The 23,471-nt window shown below is 36.6% G+C and overlaps 3 protein-coding genes across 3 annotated transcripts; 2 read left to right on the plus strand and 1 right to left on the minus strand.

Annotated features, from left to right (window-relative positions):
• Positions 1-8,336: 8,336 nt before the first annotated feature.
• Positions 8,337-9,287, minus strand: LOC131061767 (G-type lectin S-receptor-like serine/threonine-protein kinase At2g19130). The gene has a single exon (XM_059215676.1). It carries the CDS (start codon positions 9,285-9,287, stop codon positions 8,337-8,339), a length of 951 nt encoding a protein of 316 aa, XP_059071659.1.
• A 5,922-nt stretch (positions 9,288-15,209) lies between these two features.
• LOC131061765 (G-type lectin S-receptor-like serine/threonine-protein kinase At2g19130) lies at positions 15,210-16,299 on the plus strand. The gene is made up of 2 exons (XM_057995589.2): positions 15,210-15,418; positions 15,465-16,299. Exons 1-2 carry the CDS (start codon positions 15,210-15,212, stop codon positions 16,297-16,299), a joined length of 1,044 nt encoding a protein of 347 aa, XP_057851572.2.
• Positions 16,300-16,416: 117 nt separating this feature from the next.
• On the plus strand, positions 16,417-17,553 carry LOC131061766 (G-type lectin S-receptor-like serine/threonine-protein kinase At2g19130). Its single transcript, XM_057995590.2, has one exon. It carries the CDS (start codon positions 16,417-16,419, stop codon positions 17,551-17,553), a length of 1,137 nt encoding a protein of 378 aa, XP_057851573.2.
• Positions 17,554-23,471: the final 5,918 nt, after the last annotated feature.

The following is a 23,471-nucleotide window of genomic DNA, read 5'->3' on the forward strand; positions in this document are numbered from 1 at the left end:
AATTCAATAGAGCACCCACATAAGATGACAAGAGAATTGCCTACCAGCAAGGCTATTCAGCCGTGGCTGATCGGCTACGAGAATTAAGTGGGCATACATAACATTCGAGTGCATCCGTCACACAGGTAAATATGGTAAATGGAAGTTGTTTCAAATTGAATACTTTACCAATAATCTAATTGATGTTGAGTTCCAACATAAAGTGACTATATTTGTTTTAAATAAGCAAGCAATGATAACAATGTGCATGTCATTGGAATGCAGCCTGCTAATTGTGAAACACCACCTGCACATGAAGGTCTGGATGTGCATCCCAGTAGTGGAGGTATTCATTTGCTATTCAAATTTATTTATTTAGCTATTAATACAATTAAAAATCTTAATTTTTAATTAGAGTAGTAATTAATGTAACCTTTCTTGTTAATATTTTAGAGCATGTAGTCGGTGGTGAGCAAGTGGAGCATGATCTGGGTACACAACCTCAAGAACGTGATGTTCCCCACTCAGGTGAAGAGGACTGTCATGTTCAGCATGTTGAGGTTGAGGCTACACAAAATGATGTGGCCCCATCAGGTAAAGAGCACAACAATTATGTTCTCTAAATTAATGAAATACTTGTAGCAATAATTTTTATTTATTTTTGAATTTAACCCATTTCTTTGTTATTGCAGAGGACCCCCCTTCGCTTTAGTGTCCTCATCCTCAGTATAGGACTAGGCATACATTGAGATCACAAGTAGTTGGTGGAACATCTGCAGAGGGGGGAAATGATGAAGACATGGATGTTCCACTTAGTCTTTTCATAGCTTCAAAGAAAAAACAAAGAAAGAAATGATTGTAATCTAACTTATTTTATAATGACTGATTTTTATGTGTTAGTGAATGTAATTATGTGCTAATTAATGGTTATGGATGATATGTGTTAATTAATATTGATGAATGTTGAGTGTTAATTAATGTTAATCAATGTTATGTGTTAATGAACGTTATGTGATATTAATGAATGAATGCTATATTTTATTAATGGTAAAAAGAATTAATGAATGAATGTTAAATTTTATTAATGGTAGAAAGAATTAGTGGGGGGGAGGGGCCAAATGAGCTTCCACCTTCATGTGGTTGGCCCTATTAAGTAGAGAATATTAAACTATTCTCCAAACCAAGCGAAGCTCAACAAGGTAGCACACTTTTCAATATTTCATTATGTTGCACAGTTAATCTTATTGAATAATGTATATTGAATCTTAATTGCAGGGTCCAACAGAGCCAACACAAACAACAACACCATGATTTGCTGGATATAATGAACTCCCATATTGTCTTGTCTTTACACGAACAATATGAGTTGCTTCAAGTGTTGATATCCAAGGTGGGACTGCAAAAGTTATGAATATGCCTCATCCTTGTAAGTTTTTTTATTACAACTCCTAATTCTTGAGACTAAACTTTTGTTCTTGATGTTTTTCACTAGTTGTCATAACCTCTGACTTCGATGCTTGTGCCTTAATAGAACTAGATGTTTCTTGTATGCATACTTGGTCAAGGATTGCATTATGATGCTATAGGGCTACAAACTAAGATTATTTATTGTATTGAGTTGCACAATTGACATGAGTTGCCCTATGACTGCTATGCACATTTATGTATATACACTATTTCTCGTCTGTATATTGATATTAATTTTGAGAAAATATTACAAAACTCAAAGTATTCTCCATGAGACTAGAAAAAAAGCTCAAATAAATTTCTGCAGCATTTTCTTACAATTACTTGCAATCATTTTTTTAGGAGTCTTGGTATCCATTTATAATAGTATGGATGCATACAAGCTTTGGACCCTTTAAAAGAAAGTTTGTTACAAACAACCAAACATTTTCAAGAAGCGGTTATAAGTCCTTTTCAGCATTTGCGGTTTCCTCTGCTTGTTGTTCTGTTGCAACCTCTTGTAACTACTCCTGAGCATCTTCTTCCTATCCCATATACTTATCTTTCCACTCCTGATACACATCATCACTAGGCCAAGTAAAACTAGCAATCTTTTGTTTCATATCTTCTAGCCGCTTCCAAGTGACTCGTACATGCCCAATCTCTGTTTCTCTGAAACCATAATGAGATTTCACTTTTTCAATTTCCTCAATTGTTTGGACAAATAAGGATGTGTCATCAGTACTAATAATCTGATTGATCCTTAGGGACAAATTGTGGTCCACCTCCTTTAACCAAGTCTTCTCTTCCTTTAGCTGGACAGGACCAATGAAACCTCCTGGAAACATTTCAAATTTATGATTTGAATATTCTTTCCTATAAAGTTGGGCTTTTCTTTTTATACCTGCTCCTTCCACTGAAAGAGTATTCATCTCTTTTATAAACTCACATGTGGACCTTAGATTGTCATTCTGTTCTGCATTTGCATGGGAAGAACACATGAGCTCTAACTCTTTACCTCTAGGCACCCACTTATTCAGGATTGGTTCCAAAGTGGCTTCTTCTTCTCTCAATTTGATCAAAATCTCAAGAATCCTCTTCATATTTATGTATACATTAGAGGTTTTGACTGAGTTGGCAAACTTCAAGATGGTGGCTTTCACCTTCTCCTCATATTTGTTTGCATAGAATGTCTGAGCTTGTTTCAATTTTTCCAACTCATGTTGGGCATTTTCAGGTAATTGGGAACTAGAAGGCATAGAATAAGGGGGATATTCAATGATGGGACTAGTAGGAGGGGGTCTTGCTAGACAGGAGGCTATCATGAGTGTAGAAGATTCACCGGGATGATATTGACCTGCCAGTTGACTCTGGAGTCTAGCAATTATGTTGCCTCTGTTGGCTATTCCTTCTTTAGCATCATTGTAAGCTTTTAAAATAGTCTCCAACTTCAATTGGAGATTATCATTTTCTTATGCCTCTTTCTCTACCACCACAACACTGAATTTTGCAGTCTCTAGGACTGTGCTTGTAGCTTCCACTACCCCTGTGTCTTGGACTCTTTTAACTATCATGCCTCATAAGAGGCTAGAATCTGATGCATCCTTCCTTCTTTTGTTTTCATCCTTATTTAAAGACCACATGACAAGAGCAACATTATCTTTGTTGAATGTCACTCCTTCCATAGGCTTTGTTTCTTTCCTCACCGCATCAAGCACTAAGGCATCAGCTATATCCCATTCAGGGAGAATCAACACACCAGCCTTTGCTACCATTTCTCTTCCTTTCTCAGGGGTGATTGCTTTGAACTCCTCCATCATTTCTTGCTTAACCTCTTCTTCTACCTGAGTTGTATTTTTAAGAGGTTGTTCACTTTTCCTCTGTTCACATCTAGTCTTGAATTGATCAATATTTTGCTTCCATAGAAAATGTATAAAAGCTCCTGATGTGACAAAATTACTGTCAACTAGGAATTCTTCACTAGCTTGCTTAACAGTAAGGTCCATTTCTTGGCCCTTTAACTCACCATCAGTCAAATCCATTTTAGCATTAGGTGGCTCTTTGGGCATCCCCTCTTGGGTCTCCTCATAGGTATAGGCAATCTCATCGAGACTCCCTAACTGCAATAATTGTTCAGCCACAGCTTGTTCATCTCCAATGTGGATAGGAGACTGAGATGGAGAATATTGAGGCTCATCAGTTTCAATTTCCTTTCCCACTCTTTGCTTCTTAGGGGAATCCTGGATGTCAATGACATCTTCAATTTTCCTCTTCCCTTTTGAAGTGGAAGGCTCACCTGTCACTGGCATTATCACAGTGTACTTTGACCTTTTGTGCATTACATAGTCACCACATGGGATATCTCTAGAAAAGGAAAGCTTAGCCAATACCATCTTAGCCTTATCAGGCTCATTTTGCATTATGGCCTCCCTCTTTTCTTTTAAGGTCTGCATGAGATCTTCAAAATAAAGAATCGGGAATTTTATTTTCTCCTCGGGGTCTGCACATCTTGACACTGCAATAGACAACCTATATGGCTTAAAGAATTCTTCAAAAAATCTCCATCCACCCTTAGTGATCACAAAATGGTGAGCCATGGTAATAGTTGGGAAAATAGTCCCTTTACCTCTATTGGTTAGCTCTACTTCTTGTACTCCCCCAATTTGTCTCAGGACTTTTGCAATCCCTATCTTCAATGGAACCTGATAGGGTAGTAAAAAGGGGGTGCCTCTAAATCCAAACACTCTAAAAATAGTAGACACAAGGTACAAATATATGTCTCCCCAATTGTGAACAATCTTGATATCCTCTGCAAACTCCTTTGGTCTGAGAAACTCCAAAAGAGCCTTAGGAATTCTAGGGTTTTCTCTGCATAGAAGAATCCTGATTTTAGATGCAAAGCATCTATCAAAATTTAAATAACTTGCATCTTCTCTATCCCAAGATAGAACAGTACTCCACAATTGCACTGGCATCTCCTCTTTATCCTTGACCTTAATCAGGTCCATCTCCTTTCGAAAATAATCAGCCCCTTTGAACAGAAACATATGCATTAACATGGAGTACCATCGAAATGGCCTATCCACCTTACCATTTTTTATTCCTACTAGCCCTTTATGAATTGCATCAGCAAGGTATGAGGCATAATCAAATGTTATTGCTAGGGAGGGGTTTAGAATTTGTGCAATCATTAACATATAATGGGTTGGGATATTCTTTTCAGCATCCTCTCCAAAAATCTGGCATAATGCCCAATACATACCCTTAGCTCTCAGAGTGAATAGGTTGAGAGAGAATGGTTCCATTGTGTTGGGGCTTACAACTGTTAAGCCCCCTATCTTTACAAAGAATTCTTTTAATGGGCCACTTCTAAGATGATCCCTTTGTGTGTTGTTAACCTGGGCTAACGACTCAAAGTCAATAGGTTCTAACAAATTGGAGGACTCACTGAGTTTAAACACTTTCCTTAAATCATCTTCATTTATCTCAATCAAGACTGATCGCTTTATGTTCCTAATGCATCTTGCCACAGAGTCATAATTCTGTGCAATCAGGGCTAACAGATCTACATCCATAAAAACACCTGGGACCACAAGCTTTCCTACATCCTGCTCCGATATGCCATTCAAAGGAGTTGGGGAATTCCTCTGCCCAAAACCAACTTTGAAGAGTCCTAAGCCTGACAATCCTATTTCAGGGTCCCTCAACCAATTACCCTTATCATAAAGGACATCTCCAATTTTTAGACAAGGGTTCTTAGGTACTAGCTCTTTGGCCTTAGCCCCAGCATTGGTGGACATGGTTAATTTCTCTAAAAAATCATCACAGATATTTCGGTCCTGGTAATTAACTTTCCCTGTAAATTCTCTTCTGGGTGCCATTCTGGTCAAACAATTATACCACTAGAAGCTAGCACAGACCTCTAATGAAGTAATTCACATAGCAGTATTTGAGAACAAAACAAGAGTTATCAAGAAAAGCACAAGAAACCTAATTATTCCCCTGAAGAAAATCGCTCTGCAACAATTCGCTCTGCAACAAACTTCGATGAAACAATACTTAGCAATCAAGTTGATGCGAACTGAAAAGGGCAAGTTGGCATTTAAGTTTTTAGAAATTAACTCCACATGCTTCGGCTTTCTTTTCAAAATTAAATTCACCAAATCGAATTCAAAACTGGCTCCAACGGGTCATAATTTCTCTAAGTCTTTCCTCTGTTTCGCTCTTTCGCTACTTCGCAGAACATAAAACCCGTGCTCTTTTCTTTCGCGAAACAACGCTAGTTGTTGGATCTCGAGAACTTACATCGCCTTTTACTCTGTTTAATCTCTTTGCTTTAGTGTCGGGCCCTACCTCCTTTTCGCCACTTCGCGAAGTTTAACAGTCGTGCACTTTTCCTTCGCGAGGCCGCGCCAAGCATTAGATCAAACTCAAATCACTCGGCCTTTAGCTCCAACCGAGACCATCAATCCTTTTAACTAACCACGCCTCATCTTGACGGCTAACGGTTTTTGCCATTTCGCTGAGGTTAAGTTGCGGGCATCTTTGGGTCACGAAACAACAAGAAGCGTTGGATCTATCTTGAGATGAATGCCTTTTAAGTGGGCCCTTTATCTGAGAATTACTTACCCCACTTGTTATCCGGTTAATAAACGCCACATGGCAGTCGGCCATTAGCCCTAGAAACTCCTTTTGGTTCCACCCTTAATCCACCACGTGTTCCCTTTTACTATTCCCACATAACTGCTGATTACACCTAGGCAGGCCCTCAACCACTTTTTTAAACCACGTTTCACGTCACTCCTCCATGTGATTTCCACCTGTCTTTCGCGACTTCATGAACATTATTCTTCATTTGGCTTGCAGCCACGAAACCACGAGAACCGTTAGATCAAAACAGACCTGATCTGTTTTTAACTTCATACCATGCCTGTCCCTTGGGCCCATCGGCCTTTTCGCTACTTCACAATGACTAACTTGCTAGCATCTTATCTTCGCGAATTCACGTGAGCCGTTAGATCTCAAGAACTTGCTCATTGTTTACTCTTTTTATGACAACCTTGCCCGGACCCACGGCAAACTGAGTGCCTTGTCACCGCCATGTCATCGCCAACTGGGGTTACCACATTTACTACCACTCTCAGCGGGACCCTCCACCTTTTCGCTATTTCGCTGAAGGTATAGCTCGTGCATCTCCTAGCCATGAAACAACGAGAAGCCATTGATCTTTTTCCAAGCTCTACAAAAAGAAGTAGCTGTTATGCCATGTCACTCCTCTGTGTGATTTCCACCTGTCTTTTGTGACTTCACGAACATTATTCTTCGTTTGGCTTGCAGCCACGAAACCACGAGAACCATTAGATCAAAACAGACCTGATCTGCTTTTAACTTCATGCCATCCCTGTCACTTGGGCCCATCGGCCTTTTCGCTACTTCGCAATGACTAACTTGCTAGCATCTTATCTTCGCGAATTCACGCGAGCTGTTAGATCTCAAGAACTTGCTCATTGTTTACTCTTTTTATGACAACCTTGCCCGGACCCACTGCATACCGCCAACTGAGTGCCCTATCACCGCCATGTCATCGCCAACTGGGGTTACCACATTCACTACCACTCTTAGTGGGACCCTCCACCTTTTCGCTATTTCGCTGAAGGTATAGCTCGTGCATCTCTCGGCCACGAAACAACGAGAAGCCATTGATCTTTTTCCAACCCGGTCATTCTTTAATCAAAGAAGACCGCTTATCTCTAGGACCCGCCAAACCCTTTCGCCACTTTGCGAAGGTTAAAACACGTTCAGCTTGATCTCACGAAACCACGTTGTCTGTTCGATCAGATGAAACTTGACCAGTGTTTAGCTTTGGTCCAAACCTATATGTCGGGTCCACCTTTGCCTTTCGCTACTTCGTGGAAACTAAGGTTCGAGCACTTTTTGGTCGCGAATCAACGCGGGCTGTCAGATCAACAGAAAATCGCATGATACTTATAAGGCCCGATGGACATTAGAAAAGGCAGAATAAAAGCGAACAAGAATAAAATATTTAAAGGGACTGCCTAGGTAAATGACAAGGGGAGAACACTTTTATGATAAATGGACCCATCACTTAAGTGAATACAGTAACGCTAAATTAGAAACCAAAAGGGCTTTTCTTAGGTATTGAAGCGACTTAAAACCTAAACCCTGAACCCCTTAGGATTTAAAACAAATTGAAAGAACTTCCTTCCTTCGATGTCTCTTTTATATTTATTTTTTTTATAAAAATGATCATCGTCGGAATTACGACGAATACCAAGCTTTCGACTGACGACTTCTTTGACTGTCGGCAGAGTCCATTGGATTGTCGAATTTCCGACGGACATGGCATCGTCGACCAATCCGACGCCGAGTTTTCAACAGTGGATTTTGTCGACACTCCGATGAAAATTCATCGAAAATCCGACAAACGGCCATCGGAAATCAGCACCAAATGTACTAGTGCCAACTCAGACTTGAAATTCCTAGTTGCAATCTTCAATTCCTCGTAACTAAACATTCTAAGAAAGGAGTTCGAGGAATCTGCATACCTGTCCTTCGGTAGTAGCTGATTCCTTCGCCAGATGAAAACTGAAAAGATACCCAACACAACAGTGAGAGCACCAACAATACGAAGCACTGTGCCCACAATACTAAAGGTTTTGCGTTTCGTTGGAGGTTCGGAGGCTCCTACTCGGATGGAGACATTTGAACTGCTTTCCGATGGAACGAGAGTTGCGCATGTTCAGCGAATCTCCGGACCAGATTTGGCAGGGCCCTGACGGCTGACTGAAAGAAAACGCAGTGCACGAGGATGCGTAATCATTAGCTAACGTCACACTAAGGTCGACGAATCTCTCAGTGCTGCTATTTTGGGCATCGCAGATAGACGGGCTCTATCGAACACAGCCACTGGACCCCCAGTCTTGTGAATCCCACGCGCCATTGTCTGAGTTGGAGTTGCAGGTTCCATAAGCACCACAGAGACCATATACGGCGCATGCGTCTCCGGGCTGAGACCAGTACGTGTTCCATTTACTGCCATCAACAAAAGCATTGACTTGCATTCCTCCGAACTTTGTTAGGACGTAACGTGAGAGCACAGTGTATTCAGGCTTCAATGTATAACTGAAATACAAACCAGAGCTACTACTTTCAACAATCATATGAAAGCTCTTGTTCAGGCCTGGAAGTCCACTGAAAATTTTGTCTTCCCAAGTTCCAGTCTCCCAATACTGTACAGAATTGTTCCATGTAACCACGAATTGTTTGGCCCCAGATGGATCCACATGCAAGGAGAAAAGCCCAGGAGCGGGATCCAGTGAGTTTTTCCAAGAAACTAGCTTTTGCTGTCCACCAAACCTCATTCCTGGCAATACTGCATTTAAAGGATTGTCGAAACTCTGCCAAACAGTTTCAGATTTATTGTTACCGCTCAGCATTAAAAAATTACCAGAATCCAATATCACAGCCCGGGAGGCCTTCTTCGACATGTTGACAGACCAAATAGAAGCACCCTCTGTATCGAACAGTACCAGATTACCTTCTCTTGACAGCTTCAAAACACCAGACCTGTTTCTGGCTGGAGTCTCCCTGTTTGCCACCCAAACAATCGTCTTCTCTGGTATTTTGGCATACCAGATGCCAATATACCAGTTGCTTCCATTTGGGCTGAAGAATCCCAACTCAAATGTGCCATTCTTGGAAAATATTGTCTGGTTTCCAGCAAGCGAGGCACCCAACGAAAGAGTATCTCCAGCCTCGACTGCAGCACCATAACTCTTCAAATGAGAAAACACTGTAACTACCAAGAAAAGAGTAAAGCATAATTTTGCCCTGTTTCCCATCGCTAAATTGTTGGCGACGGAGAGAACTTCTAGGCTGAAAGAGGAACGTCACTTTGAATTTATCGCTGTATCAGATTCTATGCATGATTCATAGAAATTTCTTGTGCTTCAAATTCACAGGCAGTAATTAATCACCAACTTATAATCAGAATAACCACTTCAGACAATGTTAATGTTTGTGGGAAGTCAAGTTGCAATCCTTTACCTACATCGCGTAAAAACCACCTTCAGCCCTTTAATATGATTCCAACGTCACCTTGAATTTATAGTTGACTATTTAATCCCTTTAAAATATATCGGATATGAATACTGACATGTCCGATATATTTGTTGTATGCGTCATGCTTAGAATTTTTTTCTGGGTAGAATTCGATGGCAATAATTAATCACCAGCCCATGTTCAAAATATCCAGTTCAATGTACGGCGTAGGAATGGAGATATGTTTCTATTTGTGGGAAGTCAAGCCACCCCTTTTTAATTTTTCATTTATAATCATATCACAAAGTCAATTGGGTAAGTATCTTGTTGGACACTTGGCTTGATGTCAATATAGTCTAGCAAATAATTGTTTGTTGTTTTTAAGATATATCTATGGAGTACAATAAGTCAATTGGTAGGTTGTTAAGAATATGAATCCATGTGTGATTAATGATTCTCTCCTATTCTTTTTTCTCTATTTTTCTTTTGCACGTTCTATCATTCTTCCTTTCTTCATTCTCTCTAATCCATCTTTCTAACTATTTATTCCTCTTTGTTTCTTCATTCCTCTCTCTATATATCTCTCTTTCTTGTCCATCTCTCCATCTCCCTTATGTAGTCTCTCTTCCACTTTCTCACTATGTGACATTTCAATGGAAGTATGAGGAGTCATTTCTTAGGTGACATTTGTGCTCAAGAGGTTATTCAACTTGAAATTCAAACATGAATTGATTTTGAAAAGTACATTTGTATTTTTTGTTAAAATGCATGTGAGTTCGGTGAATATGTTGGCACCCTTCAGTGTCATAAGTGCTCTACTTCATACAAGACAAAGTCATTATTAATGTCTTGTAGAATTGTCACACTATTAACTTATCATATTATATTATTTGAGAATCTATTTTTCACAATCTATATGATGCATAACTCTATACTAATAAATTTAATTTTATTAGTATTATTTTAAATTAAATAAAAATTAATTATTTGCATTAAAACTAAAACCTAAACCTAAACCTAAACCTAAACCTAATTAAGACAATTATGTTAACACACTTAATAATTGTGGCAAATCATATGCTAGAAATCAAAAACCTAAAAATAAGAAGAGAAAGAGCTCAAATAAATTTTGTGGTTGATATGTCAAAAGTGTTTACAAATTCATGTAAGTTTTAACTTGTAATCATAGTTTTGATCTTCCTCAAAACCTTAACCTTATGTGTATTTTTCACCTAAAACTTGTATTGTTGACTTTCGACAAACCAAGATTTCAATACTTATAGAAAAGGATTTTCTTAAAGTCTATAATAAAAAACCAAAGACTTGGTGGTGTTGAGAAACACCATTAAGACTTACTATGGTAATCAAAATTCCTTGAGACGTTCTCTAAGTAAAATCAAGCCCTATTTATTGATTCACTAGTTTCTTGAGAAATTAGACGATACATCAATTAATATATGAAACATATGTATAAGTAGTTGATGATGATCCAATGTAATTATATATTAAATTATTTCTTTAGAAAATGTCATTGTGTGGTAGATTAAGTGCACAAAGGATATGCTTGATATTATTAATTTAGTTGCATAAATTAACTGAAAAGTCAAGTTAATTTGTCAATTCAGAAAGAACCAATATGATTGAATCCCATAGCATTCTATTTTTGAATTTGTGTAATTGCCTCAAACACAAGTGAATCACCTAAAATTATGGAAGATTTCCCCACAGCTGCTTCAAACAAAATAATCAATGCCATGAATTCAGTGCTCTAAACAATGAAAATAACCCAATCAATATGAAAATCAGTCAGCTCTTGCACCAATGACATGGCACATTTTTTCCAAGTAGATGTCAACCACTGATGGATCGCACCTCCCCACAACTCAAAGCTAGCAACGATGAATTGTGGCTAGAAATAAAAAAATAGAAGTCATTGGCAAAAGTACTGATATAAGCTTTTCCTGGTACTGTGAATATGCCAAAATTGGAAAAAAAACCAATCCAAAAAACAATCTGAACCAGATTTAATAAACAATTTTTTATTGATTTTCTACATGCATTATTACTAAAATCTTGATTGATAAACTGATTGAAAAACATCTATAAATTTCAAACAGTTTCATATTTTTTGAATCCAAAATATATACCACATTCTATGCTTCATATACTATAAGATTAAAAAAAGAAAAAAAAATCAAAATTTTGACTAAGTTATGGTGGCCAGGCATACGAGTTTTTTTATTTTAACAAAATTGTAGTAAAAACCTCATAGCTAGCTATTTACTTGGAAAAAAAATTCAAAAAAAATTCATCACTTCTAGACATGTGTCATCTATTTATATTTAAAGTTTCATAAAAAAAATATTATGGTTTGCTTGTACTTAGGTTGGTCAAACATACACCTCTTTTTTATCTTTTTCTTGAAAATTTAGTACTACTGCAAATTGAAATTTCAAATTTTCACAAAATAGATTTATTAATTTTTTTTAGAAGACAACTAGTAGTAGCTTAGAGATTGCATTCAATTTGCCTCAAATTTTGTTCTTGCATATTTTTGAAGTTATGTTGATAGCCTACTCAAATTTTCATGTCAAGCTACCTAACCTTGTATTTTTAAATTTTCATCGCCACTTAAGGGCCTAGTTTGTCTCATCGTGATCCTACACATAGCCAAGTTTTGATCTCATAGATGGTTAACATGCAAATTAGGGAAAATGAACTCTCTTGATTATTACTTTGGATGTGTCAATATATTGGTTTCTTCAAGATTATCTTTTAAACTTTATGATAAATATATATTTAAATATAATAGAATTACATAATATTTAAATTATTAATAAATAATAAATACTATTTTCATTTTATCTAATATTATATAATATTTAATATAGTATATATCAGCATTATTTTATAATTATAGAAACAATATTTTTTATATATAATTATATTATATTTAAATTATTTATCAATAACATATATTATTTAAATTTTATTTAATATTACATAATAAAGAGTAAATTTATTTAATAAAATTTTATAATCGTAGAATTAATATTTATTCTAGTTAATTATAATTTATTTTAGTATGTGATTATCAATGCACAAAAGTCATTAAGTGGGTGTGGACCTTTGTTTGGTCCTTAGGAGCACTTGACCTCATAACCTATCAATATTCAAGAGCATAGAATCAAAATAATATCTTCACAGTCATAAGGTTGTATGGGAAAGTTCTAAAGAAAAAAGCAAGTATGGGTATAAGTAAAATATTTGTATAGTTTAATTTAAGACTTCCAAAGGTAAGAAACAAGTATAAATGAGACAAGCGAGAAAGAAGATGCAATAGATCAACTGTAACAAATTCATACCAACAAATATTTATATCTTCATACATATTCAATAAAAAATAACATCCTATGCAATTTTCAAGTACCTCCCTCCCTTGTCACTCTATCCTCTACAAAATCCAACTTACCAATTAGTATAATTATGTATGACATGTCCAATATTGTAATTATAGATATTTTATGTTTATATCCCTGAAATGTCCAAGATGCCTTTATTCAAAGGTTATATGGAAAACACCTTCGAATAAAGGTCACCTTTGTTTGAGAGAACCTTTCATTTGAAGGTGTTATTTTATTGATTTGGAAACATTCAAATAATACTTCCAAATGAAACTATTATTAAAATAATATATCAAAAAGGTAGTAAAATAAACTTGACAATTTTGCTTTCACATTTTGTAGGATTTCTCTCCTCTCTCCTAATTTTCTCTTTATATATCTCCATCTATATCTCTTTTATGTGTCTCTCTTTCTATATTTCCATTTTCATGTTGAATGGATTTTAAGAACAACAAACTGAAGAAAAATAAAATATAAAATTTATAGTAAAGAGGTACCTTCTCTTCAAAAGAACAAGCTAGATCTACTTTCATAGCCTTTTTTTTCTAAGAGTTTCTTTTATATATAAGTAATTTCTAATACATTTAGATCATGTATATCTTGATAGATAAAATTCTTCTAATGAAATATTTTTCAAGAAACCAATGAATCATATTTTAGCACAATAAAAACTATGAACATTTCAGCTTATTGCAAGAGAGACTCATTTCTACGATCACAAAATCAAATTATTATCATGTTCAAACTAAAAATACTTTGAAAAATTCAACTCTATGCTAAAAAATCACTTAAAAGTAACTCTCATTGAATCCTTTCAATTTCCATTGTAGAATTCCTCTCAACATTAATTACATAGTTTCATAATTTTATTATTATTATAAATAATTATTTGTATATAAATATCAATATAATTAATAAATATTTCAATTGTGATATAAATAAAGCTAAATATTAATATTAATTAATTTTATATTAATTAAATGCATTTAAGACAATTAATTGTTCCATAACTTATATTTATTTTTTTAAATTTAATTTTAACTAAAATCATTTGTTTAATAATAAAAATATCTTAACATCGTCTTGTTAAAGGCATTGGGGGTGTTGATACCATTAAAAAGAGATGGGAAACAAAATGAGTTGCCCCCCAAAGTGAGTGGTATAAACTAAATTTCAATGGAGCGACATGTAGCAATCTTGGGACATCGGGTGTATGTTGTGTAATTAGAGATTAGGAGGGTTTAATTAAAAGGGAAGTCTCTAGACCTTTGGCAAAAGGGACTAATAATGAACCTAAAATACAAGCATTCATAATCAACACGTGGCTATCTAGCCAACTAAAAAGCAACTCATAAAGAAGAGTTTTCAAAAAAAAAAAAAAGTGTCTCCTTTGTATGGGTTGCTTTTTAGTCGGTTGGATACACCTTTCCATAATCAACCTCTAATTGAAACTAAAACGTGGTTTATCAAAGCTTAAAATTGAAGGTGATTTGACATTGGTGATAAATGTTATTCAAACAAAAAAAACTACACAGTTGGAAGTTAGAGACTCTATTTAATGAAGCTAGGCATTTGATGGCGCATTTCATAGAGTTCACAATGAAACATGTTTACCAAGAATCCAACGAAGCATTGACTCACTTTCCAATAGAACTATTACTAGTAGGTTCTAATTATGACGCTGATAGAATACATCAGCCCCATATTGTACATTATAAGACCACTGTATTATGTCGGCCCCGTAAACGACACTTCACTAGTGAGGATAGATGTCACATCAGCAAGTACACCCACTAAGCATTAATTTAAGAAGACATGGATTTTACTTAATACGATAGGTGTCAAAGTTTGCTTATGTGAGCATCATCCAATCAAACGGGGCTAGAGTGGTGGAGAATGTCCTTTCAAATTATGATCACAACTTCATCTTTTCACCTTCTCTATACTATGAGTTGGCCCGTATTATAATGTTGAGTCTCCCACCTCCAAATAATTATGATAATATTAGTGACCTTATAAAAGAATTTATGTAACTTCAAAACCCATATCTTATTTAATGAGATTTGACAAGGTTTGTCTATAAGAAGACGACGACAAAGTGTCCACATAAGACAATTACTTACCGACTCTGCTCTATGATTTGACCCCCACCTTTGGAGACGCCCTCGTGATTCACATTGACTCGGTGATAAATTAGTACCGTTGAATTTGAACTATAAAAAATTCTAAGCATGAAGCATAGAATGTGATACAAATACAAATTCTAAGTGACGTTTCTACTTCAGCCTAGAAGTTCTTTCCGTCGCTAACAATTTAGAGATGGAAAAGAGGGAAAAATCATGGAAAACTCTTTTCTTTGCACTTACAGTGTTTTCTCAACTGAAGAGCTATGGTGCTGCAATCGACGCTGGAGATACTCTTTCGTTGGGTGCCTCGCTTACTGGAACTCAGACAATAATTTCACAGAATGGCACATTTGAGTTGGGATTCTTCAGCCCAAATGGAAGCAACTGGTATATCGGAATCTGGTATGCCAAAATACCAGAGAAGACGATTGTCTGGGTTGGCTAACAGGGAGACTCCCGCCAGAAACAGGTCTGGCGTTTTGAAGCTGTCACGAGAAGGTAATCTGGTATTGTTTGATGCAGAGGGCGCGTCTATCCGGTCAGTCAACACAACAAAAAAGGCCTCCCGGGCTGTGATAATAGATTCTGGTAATTTTTTAATGCTGAAAGATGACAATAAATATGAAACTGTTTGGCAGAGTTTCGACAATCCTGTAAATACATGGTTGCCAGGGATGAGGTTTGGTGGACAGCAAAAGCTAGTCTCTTGGAAAAACCCAATGGATCCCACTCCTGGCCTTTTCTCCTTCCGCGCGGATCCGTCTGGGGCCAAGCAATTCGTGTTGACATGGAACAAATCTATACAGTACTGGGAAACCGGAACTTGGGACGGCAAAATTTTCAGTAAACTTCTAGAAATGGCAAACTTGGACAAGGGCGTCCATGTAAGGGCTGAAAGTAGAAACTCTGGTTTTTATACCAGTATTACATTGTTGCCTGAAATCAATGTTCTCCCACGTTTCGTCCTAACCAATTTAGGAGGACTGCAAATAAATGCTATTATTAGGGGCAGTAAATGGAACACATTCTGGTCTCAGCCCGCAGATGCATGCGCCGTATATGGTCTCTGTGGTGCTTATGGAACCTGCAACTCCAACAATCTTCACTTTTGCAGCTGCGTGGAAGGCTTCGCGCCCACAGACAATGGTGCCTGGGATTCCCAAGACTGGGGATCCAGTGGCTGTGTTCGACAGAGCCCATTAAACTGCGATGCCAAAAATGGCAGCACTGACAGATTCGTCGACCTTAATGTGACGTTGCCTAATGATTACACTTCCTCATAGTCTGCACCAACAAAGAAAGATTGCCAGAAACTCTGCTTCCACAACTGCTCATGCACTGCATTTACTTTCAGTCCGCCTTCAGGGCCTTGCCAACTCCGGTCAGGAGATGTGCTAAACATGCGCAACTCTCCTCCGTCGAAAAGCAGTTCAAATGTTTCCATCCGAGTAGGTGCTTCTGAACTTCCAACGAAACGCAAAAGCACAACTATTGTCGGCACAGTGCTTGGTATTGTTAGTGCTCTCGCCGTTGCTTTGGGTATCTTTTCAGTTTTCATCTGGCGAAGGCGTCAGACGGATAGGTACGCAGATTCCTCGGACTCTTTCCTCAGAATGTTTAGTTACAAGGAATTGAAGATTGCAACCAGGAATTTCAAGTCTCAGTTGGGGAGAGGAGGATTCGGTTCAGTGTTCAAAGGATCTCTACCAGACGGTACAATTGTGGCCGTAAAAAGAATGGAGTGTTCACGACAAGATGAGAAGCAATTCCGAGCGGAAATTAGTTCTCTTGGGAACATACATTATATGAATTTGGTAAGGCTTCGGGGATTTTGTGCACAAGGATCGAGACGGCTGTTGGTTCATGATTACATGCCCAACTGGAAGACTCGATTGGAGATCGCGTTAGGCACTGCAAGAGGGTTACATTATCTCCACGAAGAATGCAGAGATTGCATCATTCACGGCGATGTCAAGCCCGAAAACATTCTGCTGGACAGTAATTTGTCACCCAAGTTAGCGGATTTCGGGCTGGCAAGGCTTGTGGGTAGAGATTTTAGCCGTGTGCTGACCACCACAAGAGGAACGAGAGGGTATTTGGCTCCAGAGTGGATCTTTGGTCTTCCCATCTCTACCAAGGTTGATGTCTACAGTTTTGGTATGACGTTTTTGGAAATTATTTCGGGGGGAAGAAATATAGACTTAAACATGCAAGATTCAAGTTTGATTTACTTTCCCGCATGGGCTGTAACTCAAATTCAGCAGGGGAAGACAATTAATGTTGTGGAGAAGGATGTTGTAGAGGCGGCAGACATGGAAGAGGTGAGAAGAGCATGTGTTATAGTGTTGTTATGCATTCAAGAGGACGACGAAGTAAGGCCAAGCATGAGGCAAGTGGTGCAGATGCTAGAAGGAAAGATGGAGCCTCAACCTCCGCAGATTCCAAGCTATGCGTTTATGGACAAGCATGTAGACCAAAGCGACATTCACAGCTATGGAAGTTACAGTCACTCGGTACTGAGTGGTTTGCTAGTGTAGTTATTAGTTATTTATTGTATTGCTTCTCACTTGGTATGGTATTAGAGTATTATATGATTTGTGTTACTGGAAGAATTTGTGAGAGGAAGTCTTCTTTATTTTAAAACATTAGATAACAGGGTTTTGTGTGGAGAGGTATCTATTCAAAGATTGTATTATTAGATGAGATTCACATTCACCCCCTGATATATGAATAGTTTTATTTAATAAAGATTTCTTAATCAGTTAATACTATGTGTGTTTTAAAGTAATCATATATTAGCACTTTCATCAAAAGGAGGTGCAATGGTTAGGCTCAAAGTAAAATATAAGTTAAATAATATATTAGATTGTACAAATGAAAGAATGTGAAAACTGAATTTAATAGTGAATAATTTATAATATACCTTAATAAGCATAAAGCAATAGTTGAGATCTTCTTGATAAGTCCTCTAGAATCCTTCATTGTACAGTGTAGCTTTTCTATGATATAAAGAAACAATTAACTTATGAAATAGATTACACTAAATAGATTTGATCTTGATCATTAATGTGTCTTCTTTATTGATGCTAACCTTTTGAAAATGACATTGTTACAATTTGACCAAAATGAATATTTAAGAATGTTATATAATAAAAATTAACTGAAGTAAATATAATTTCACCCTTTCCGAATTTACTACAGCTACTTTTCTGTGAGTAACTCACGACTTATGACCCGTAATGGGCGGCCATATTCGAAGGAAGTCAATTAACATGTGGAATTTTAAGTCGACATCAGCAAAAGTCCAGTCGCCTAAGAAAAAATGCAGAAAAAAATATTGGCATGTGTTTTGGGTTTGGCGTAATTCATTTATGTAAGGCCGAACTTCCCTGAGTTGCGTTTTAATTTTCCTCTATTTCACCAATACGGTGGCTAAGGAAGTCAAAGAATTTTTGTGGAATTTTATATGGCAAATAACAAAAGTCCAATCAAGTAAAGATGATATGCCAAAAAAAAATGGCGTGGTTTGGTTTGCATGGCGGGACTTTCCTAAGCCAGTTTCATACTTTGAATTAGCATTTTTTTATAGCACTCCATTTCGGAACTGATTTAACTTAATCAGCGACCAATCTTTTGCATCATGGAACTCAACGAGACCATTTATTCTTTTATTGGTTGTGGTGGAGACAAATAGATGTTTCTGGGTTGATCTATCTTCTAATAATAAGGTGGCAATGGATGTTAATATAAGGTCGCTATTGGAGTAAGTTAATGAATGATTGTATTGGAGAAATTTCATAGTGTTAATGAATTATTTATTAATTTATGAGAGATTGATTATAGTTATGGTATTCGAGGACGATGGAGGATTGATTTATTGTAAAAGAGAAACATTTTAATTTTTTTGTGATCTAGAGTTCATTATGTTTTGATCTGTTAGTGATGTATAAATATCTGAACATGATGTCTTTAAATATATAATTATAGATATATAATTTTGAATTTTTGGTATCAATGATGATAGGTACTAGTTAGATCCCACTATTATTAGCCTTGAAATGTGAGAATTCAAATTTTAAATGTTAGGAGCATAAAAATATCAATGAGTTTTTCTTAAGGTCAAAATCATAGTTATGATCTCGTTTAAGATGCATGTAGACAAATGGAATTTGAGTGAGATGCATTTTGAATACAAGAATGTGGCACATCATAATACATGATTAGATATTCAACCAATGAGCTCATTAAAATAATCAAATTATGTGCTAAATTCATGCACCCAAAACCCCAACCCAGAGTAGTATAAAATAAAAAGGAAAAGGGTTATTTTATGCATGTTTCTACTAGTCCATATCTTACCACATTGTAGCATTTGTGTGAAAATAAGTGTGCACGCATGCTAAAGTAGAAATATATGGAAAACTAAATTGTGATCAACAAAAACGAATCATGTCCACCAATTGTGTAACATTTTCAATGTTAGCTTTAACACAACAAGTTCTTGTGCAAAACATTATTGATCCACATGTCCATCATGCTCATAAACTTCACTTTCATGTTCAACAAATGAACAATCAACAAAAATTGCTAAAACAATTGTAAGTACCAAAATTTTCAATAGATTGAGCCATGTAAGATTTCAAGTGTGCACTTCTTTTCAAAGGGAGCTGAGAGGATTGGTACAATGACATGCAAATGAATCCTTCAAACCTTAAAAGATAAAATGATTAGATAGAATAAGGATCTCATAAATTCAATAACTAAATCTAAAATGAATTAGGGATTCAAAATCTTGAGACAAAACAAAAATAGGTGTAGAAAATAGGACATACAATACATGAAATCCTAAATAAAGATATGGCCATGACACATAAGATTATAAAAAATATAAACCCTACTTAGGATTGAAATATTATAAAAGTATCATGAATTACATTTCCAAGTACCCTTATTATGTAGGAATGTAAGGCGCAACATAAAATGTGGGTAAGTGGATGTGAATGATGATAAAAAAAAAAAAGAGGTTAAATGTGGTCATGTTTTTGCATAAAATAAGCTAAATTTGAACGTGAATGAGCAATTCAAGATGTGTACACTCAAAGTTTAAATAGGTGAGTTTAGGATCATGATGGGCCAAACAATACCTCTAAGTGCTAAAAATAGACTTAAGTAACTTCACATGAAAATTTGAATTAGTTATCTACATAATTTAAAAAATATATAGTAAAAGAATTTGTAGAGAAAGTTGAATGTACTTTTTGGGGTACTCTTTAAAAAAAAATTTGGTGAAATTTGAAAAGAAGTTTGTATCTATATATGACTATTTCCATATAACCTCGAGAGAGAAAAACATATAAACAAGTGTTCAAAATCCACATGTAAGAGAATAGATAGACATACTATCAATATGGCATAAGATTTACCTCGGAAAAAACTTAGCCTCCAAAAGAATTTACATTCAATGTACTATCTCATGAACAAAGATTATAATACATCTATAAAGTATCCATGAATACCAAGGTTCAAGCATCAAGCTCTCTACATGCACTCCATGTGAGCAAGAGAATGTGTTTCATGCAACCCTACAATCCCAATCCATGCTTCATTTACTCTCATGTGCAACCTACATAAGATATTCCACTAAATAACCCCAACAAATACCCATGTGCTTATTTGCATAGTACGTGATTAATACCATTGATGTAGGAGCATCCCCAGCTCACAGCAACCTTGCATCAACCAAAAACATTTTCTTTTCTGTTTTGTTTTCTATTTGCAGTTTCAATTTTCCTAACTGTGTGTCCCGGTTTGGATCACCGGATCCTGTGGAGTTGGATTCTACTTGAAGACTTGATCATCTTTCTTTCTTTCAAACCACATCTTATTTGGATCACTTTCCGGCAAGATATCGCTACCGGTTTCCATGACAGTTTCTTGTTACCGATTGTTCCTTTATTTTTGGTTGCCCGAGACATATTCTGGTGATCTACCGGAACCCATTTTAAAGCTTGTGGAGCCTTGAGCATTGATATCGATGTTTCTTGGCATGTGGTTGACCTTCTACATTTCATCATTTAGATTTTCCGAAGGAATCTCTTTGCGGAGGCCAACCTTGTTCATTTTGCACGTTAGGTCTTGTTCTTCAAATTTCGATCCTTTTGGGTCGACTGGATCCTTTGGATCGATATATATATATTGTAATCATGCTTTAGAATGCAATCAATTGAAGATCAATTAGAATCAATCAGAGATAGACTGTGCCTAGAAGATAGATCTTTCGATTCAAGGTCCTAGTGTGACCTATTCTACCAGGCCTGTGTGTTGGTATGTTGTAACCCAGTTGGATGTAATCAAATTTCATGCAATAAAACTATATGTTTTGCATTGCCTCCATCATGTCTGTGTGTTTTCGTTGTGTTTACTCTTGCTAAACGGTTTGGACTGATCTCCTTGAGGTCCATCCTCACTGGTGACTTCTTCAAGTGGTATTAGAGAAAAATTATGTTCCGGAGGTTTCGTGTCCTAAATTTTGTTGTAGGGTGGTGGATTGCGGATCCGACCTGCAATTGCCAAAGGACTAGCATGAATCAATGGCGTGAAGAGGAACTAGGAATGGTGAAGTGTGTGGGAATGTAGACCCTGTTGTGATGGAGATGTTGCAAGGAATAGCAGCCCAATTAGAAGTCGTGGAGACAGCCCAGAGAAGAGGTTAATATATTGACGATGTGAGAGAAGATGGAGGAGAAAAAGCCTCGATAGAATAAGTGAACCTATAGGTAGTTGATCCGGATGAAGAAAGGTTTTTAAGGGTTTTGAGTAGGGAAAACACTAAACCTCATTTTACCCCACTGGAATATGATGGGAAGTTAGATTCAGATTAATTGTTGGATTGGATCTCGGAGATGGAGAAGTATTTTGATTTTGAAAACACTGTAGAAGAGAGGAAGGTGAAATATGCTTGTACCCAGTTGAAAGGTCATGCATCTCTTTCGTGGGAGCACTTGCAAGTTGATAGGCAAAGAAGAGGTAAAAAAAAGATTAAGATGTGGGATAGGATGATTGCTAAGTTGAAATCAAAGTTTGTCTAAGCGAGTTATCAAGTGGATTTGTTCTGGAAGTTGCAGAATCTGAGACAGAAGGAATCTAGTGTGAAGGAGTACACTGAAGCATTTTACAAGTTGAACATCAGATCCGGACATGTTGATGATGAAAATGAAAAAATTGCAAGATATTTGAGTGGAATGTGGATGTCTATACAAGATGAACTGAGTATGATCAAATTGGAGACTGTTGAAGAGGCTTACCAATATGCACTAAAGGGTGAAGAGAAATTGAACAAAATACATGAGCAGAGACAGAGAGGTAGAGGTGGAAGGTTTACCGAAGGAAGATTTCAAGGAGGAAGAGGATATACCGGAGGAAGAGGAACCAGTACAGATCATAACAAGGACAAGGAAGTGAGCAAGTAAGGTAATTCATACTAGAAGGATGATAGAAATTTCTACCAGAGGAGAGAACCGGATGGTTACCGGAATCAGAACTTTGGAAGACAAGACAAGAGGGCATTTAGAGGAACCTACTTTAAATGTGGAGGATAAGGACACTATGCATTTGAATGCAAGAAGACAGAGGGTACTAGAAGAGTAGTAGTGGTGGAAGAAAACCCCACCGGATTAGACAATAAATCAGAAGATGGAGAACTGTTGATGATGAGGAGAGCTTTGTGTCATACCGGAGGAGATGAAGAACCCTTGCAGAGGAAGAATCTGTTCAAGACCAGATGTAAGGTATCTAGTAAGTGTTATAAAGTTGTTATTGATAGTGGTAGTTCAGATAATCTAGTTTCAGAAGAGATGGTGAATAAGTTGAAATTGGAGAGATTGAAACACCCTAAGCCTTATCAGATAGCATGGATTCAGGATGAACATAAGTTGTTAGTAAGTGAACAGTGTTTGGTAAAACTAAAATTGGGAATTATCATGATGAAGTTTTGTGTGATATTATGCCTATATATTTTTCATTTTTTGTTGGGAAGACCTTGGCAGTTTGATAGACAAGAAATACATGATGGGAGGAAGAATACATACACTATTGTGGCCAATGGGATGAAGAAAACCTTGTTACCTTTGGAGGAACCTTTGAAGAATGAAGTCTGTATGACTACCAAAATTTGTTTAATAGATGGAAGGAAATTCATGGATGGAATGAGACATGAGAATGTGTGTTTTGCCTTAATTCTTAAGAAGACTGAGAGACCAAAACCGGAAGGAGAACACTTGGCAGAGATAAGAGATTTGCTAACAGAATATGAGGACATCATTTCAAATAACGTACCTAATGGATTGGCACCTATTAGAAGTATTAGTCATTGCATGGACTTGGTTCTTGGAGCTATTTTTCCCAACAAAGTTGCACACCGATTGACATCGGCAGAAAATGAAGAACTGAATAGACA

Source organism: Cryptomeria japonica, unplaced genomic scaffold (assembly GCF_030272615.1).
Source record: "Cryptomeria japonica unplaced genomic scaffold, Sugi_1.0 HiC_scaffold_221, whole genome shotgun sequence".
NCBI lineage: Eukaryota > Viridiplantae > Streptophyta > Pinopsida > Cupressales > Cupressaceae > Cryptomeria > Cryptomeria japonica.

Bases quoted from the DNA above. Each gene is read 5' to 3' on its own strand.
- LOC131061766 (XM_057995590.2), top strand. From the start codon at position 16,417: ATGCGCAACTCTCCTCCGTCGAAAAGCAGTTCAAATGTTTCCATCCGA.
- LOC131061765 (XM_057995589.2), top strand. From the start codon at position 15,210: ATGGAAAAGAGGGAAAAATCATGGAAAACTCTTTTCTTTGCACTTACA. The intron at 15,419-15,464 runs GTATGCCAAAAT...GTTGGCTAACAG, and splicing joins AACTGGTATATCGGAATCTG to GGAGACTCCCGCCAGAAACA.
- LOC131061767 (XM_059215676.1), bottom strand. From the start codon at position 9,287: ATGGGAAACAGGGCAAAATTATGCTTTACTCTTTTCTTGGTAGTTACA.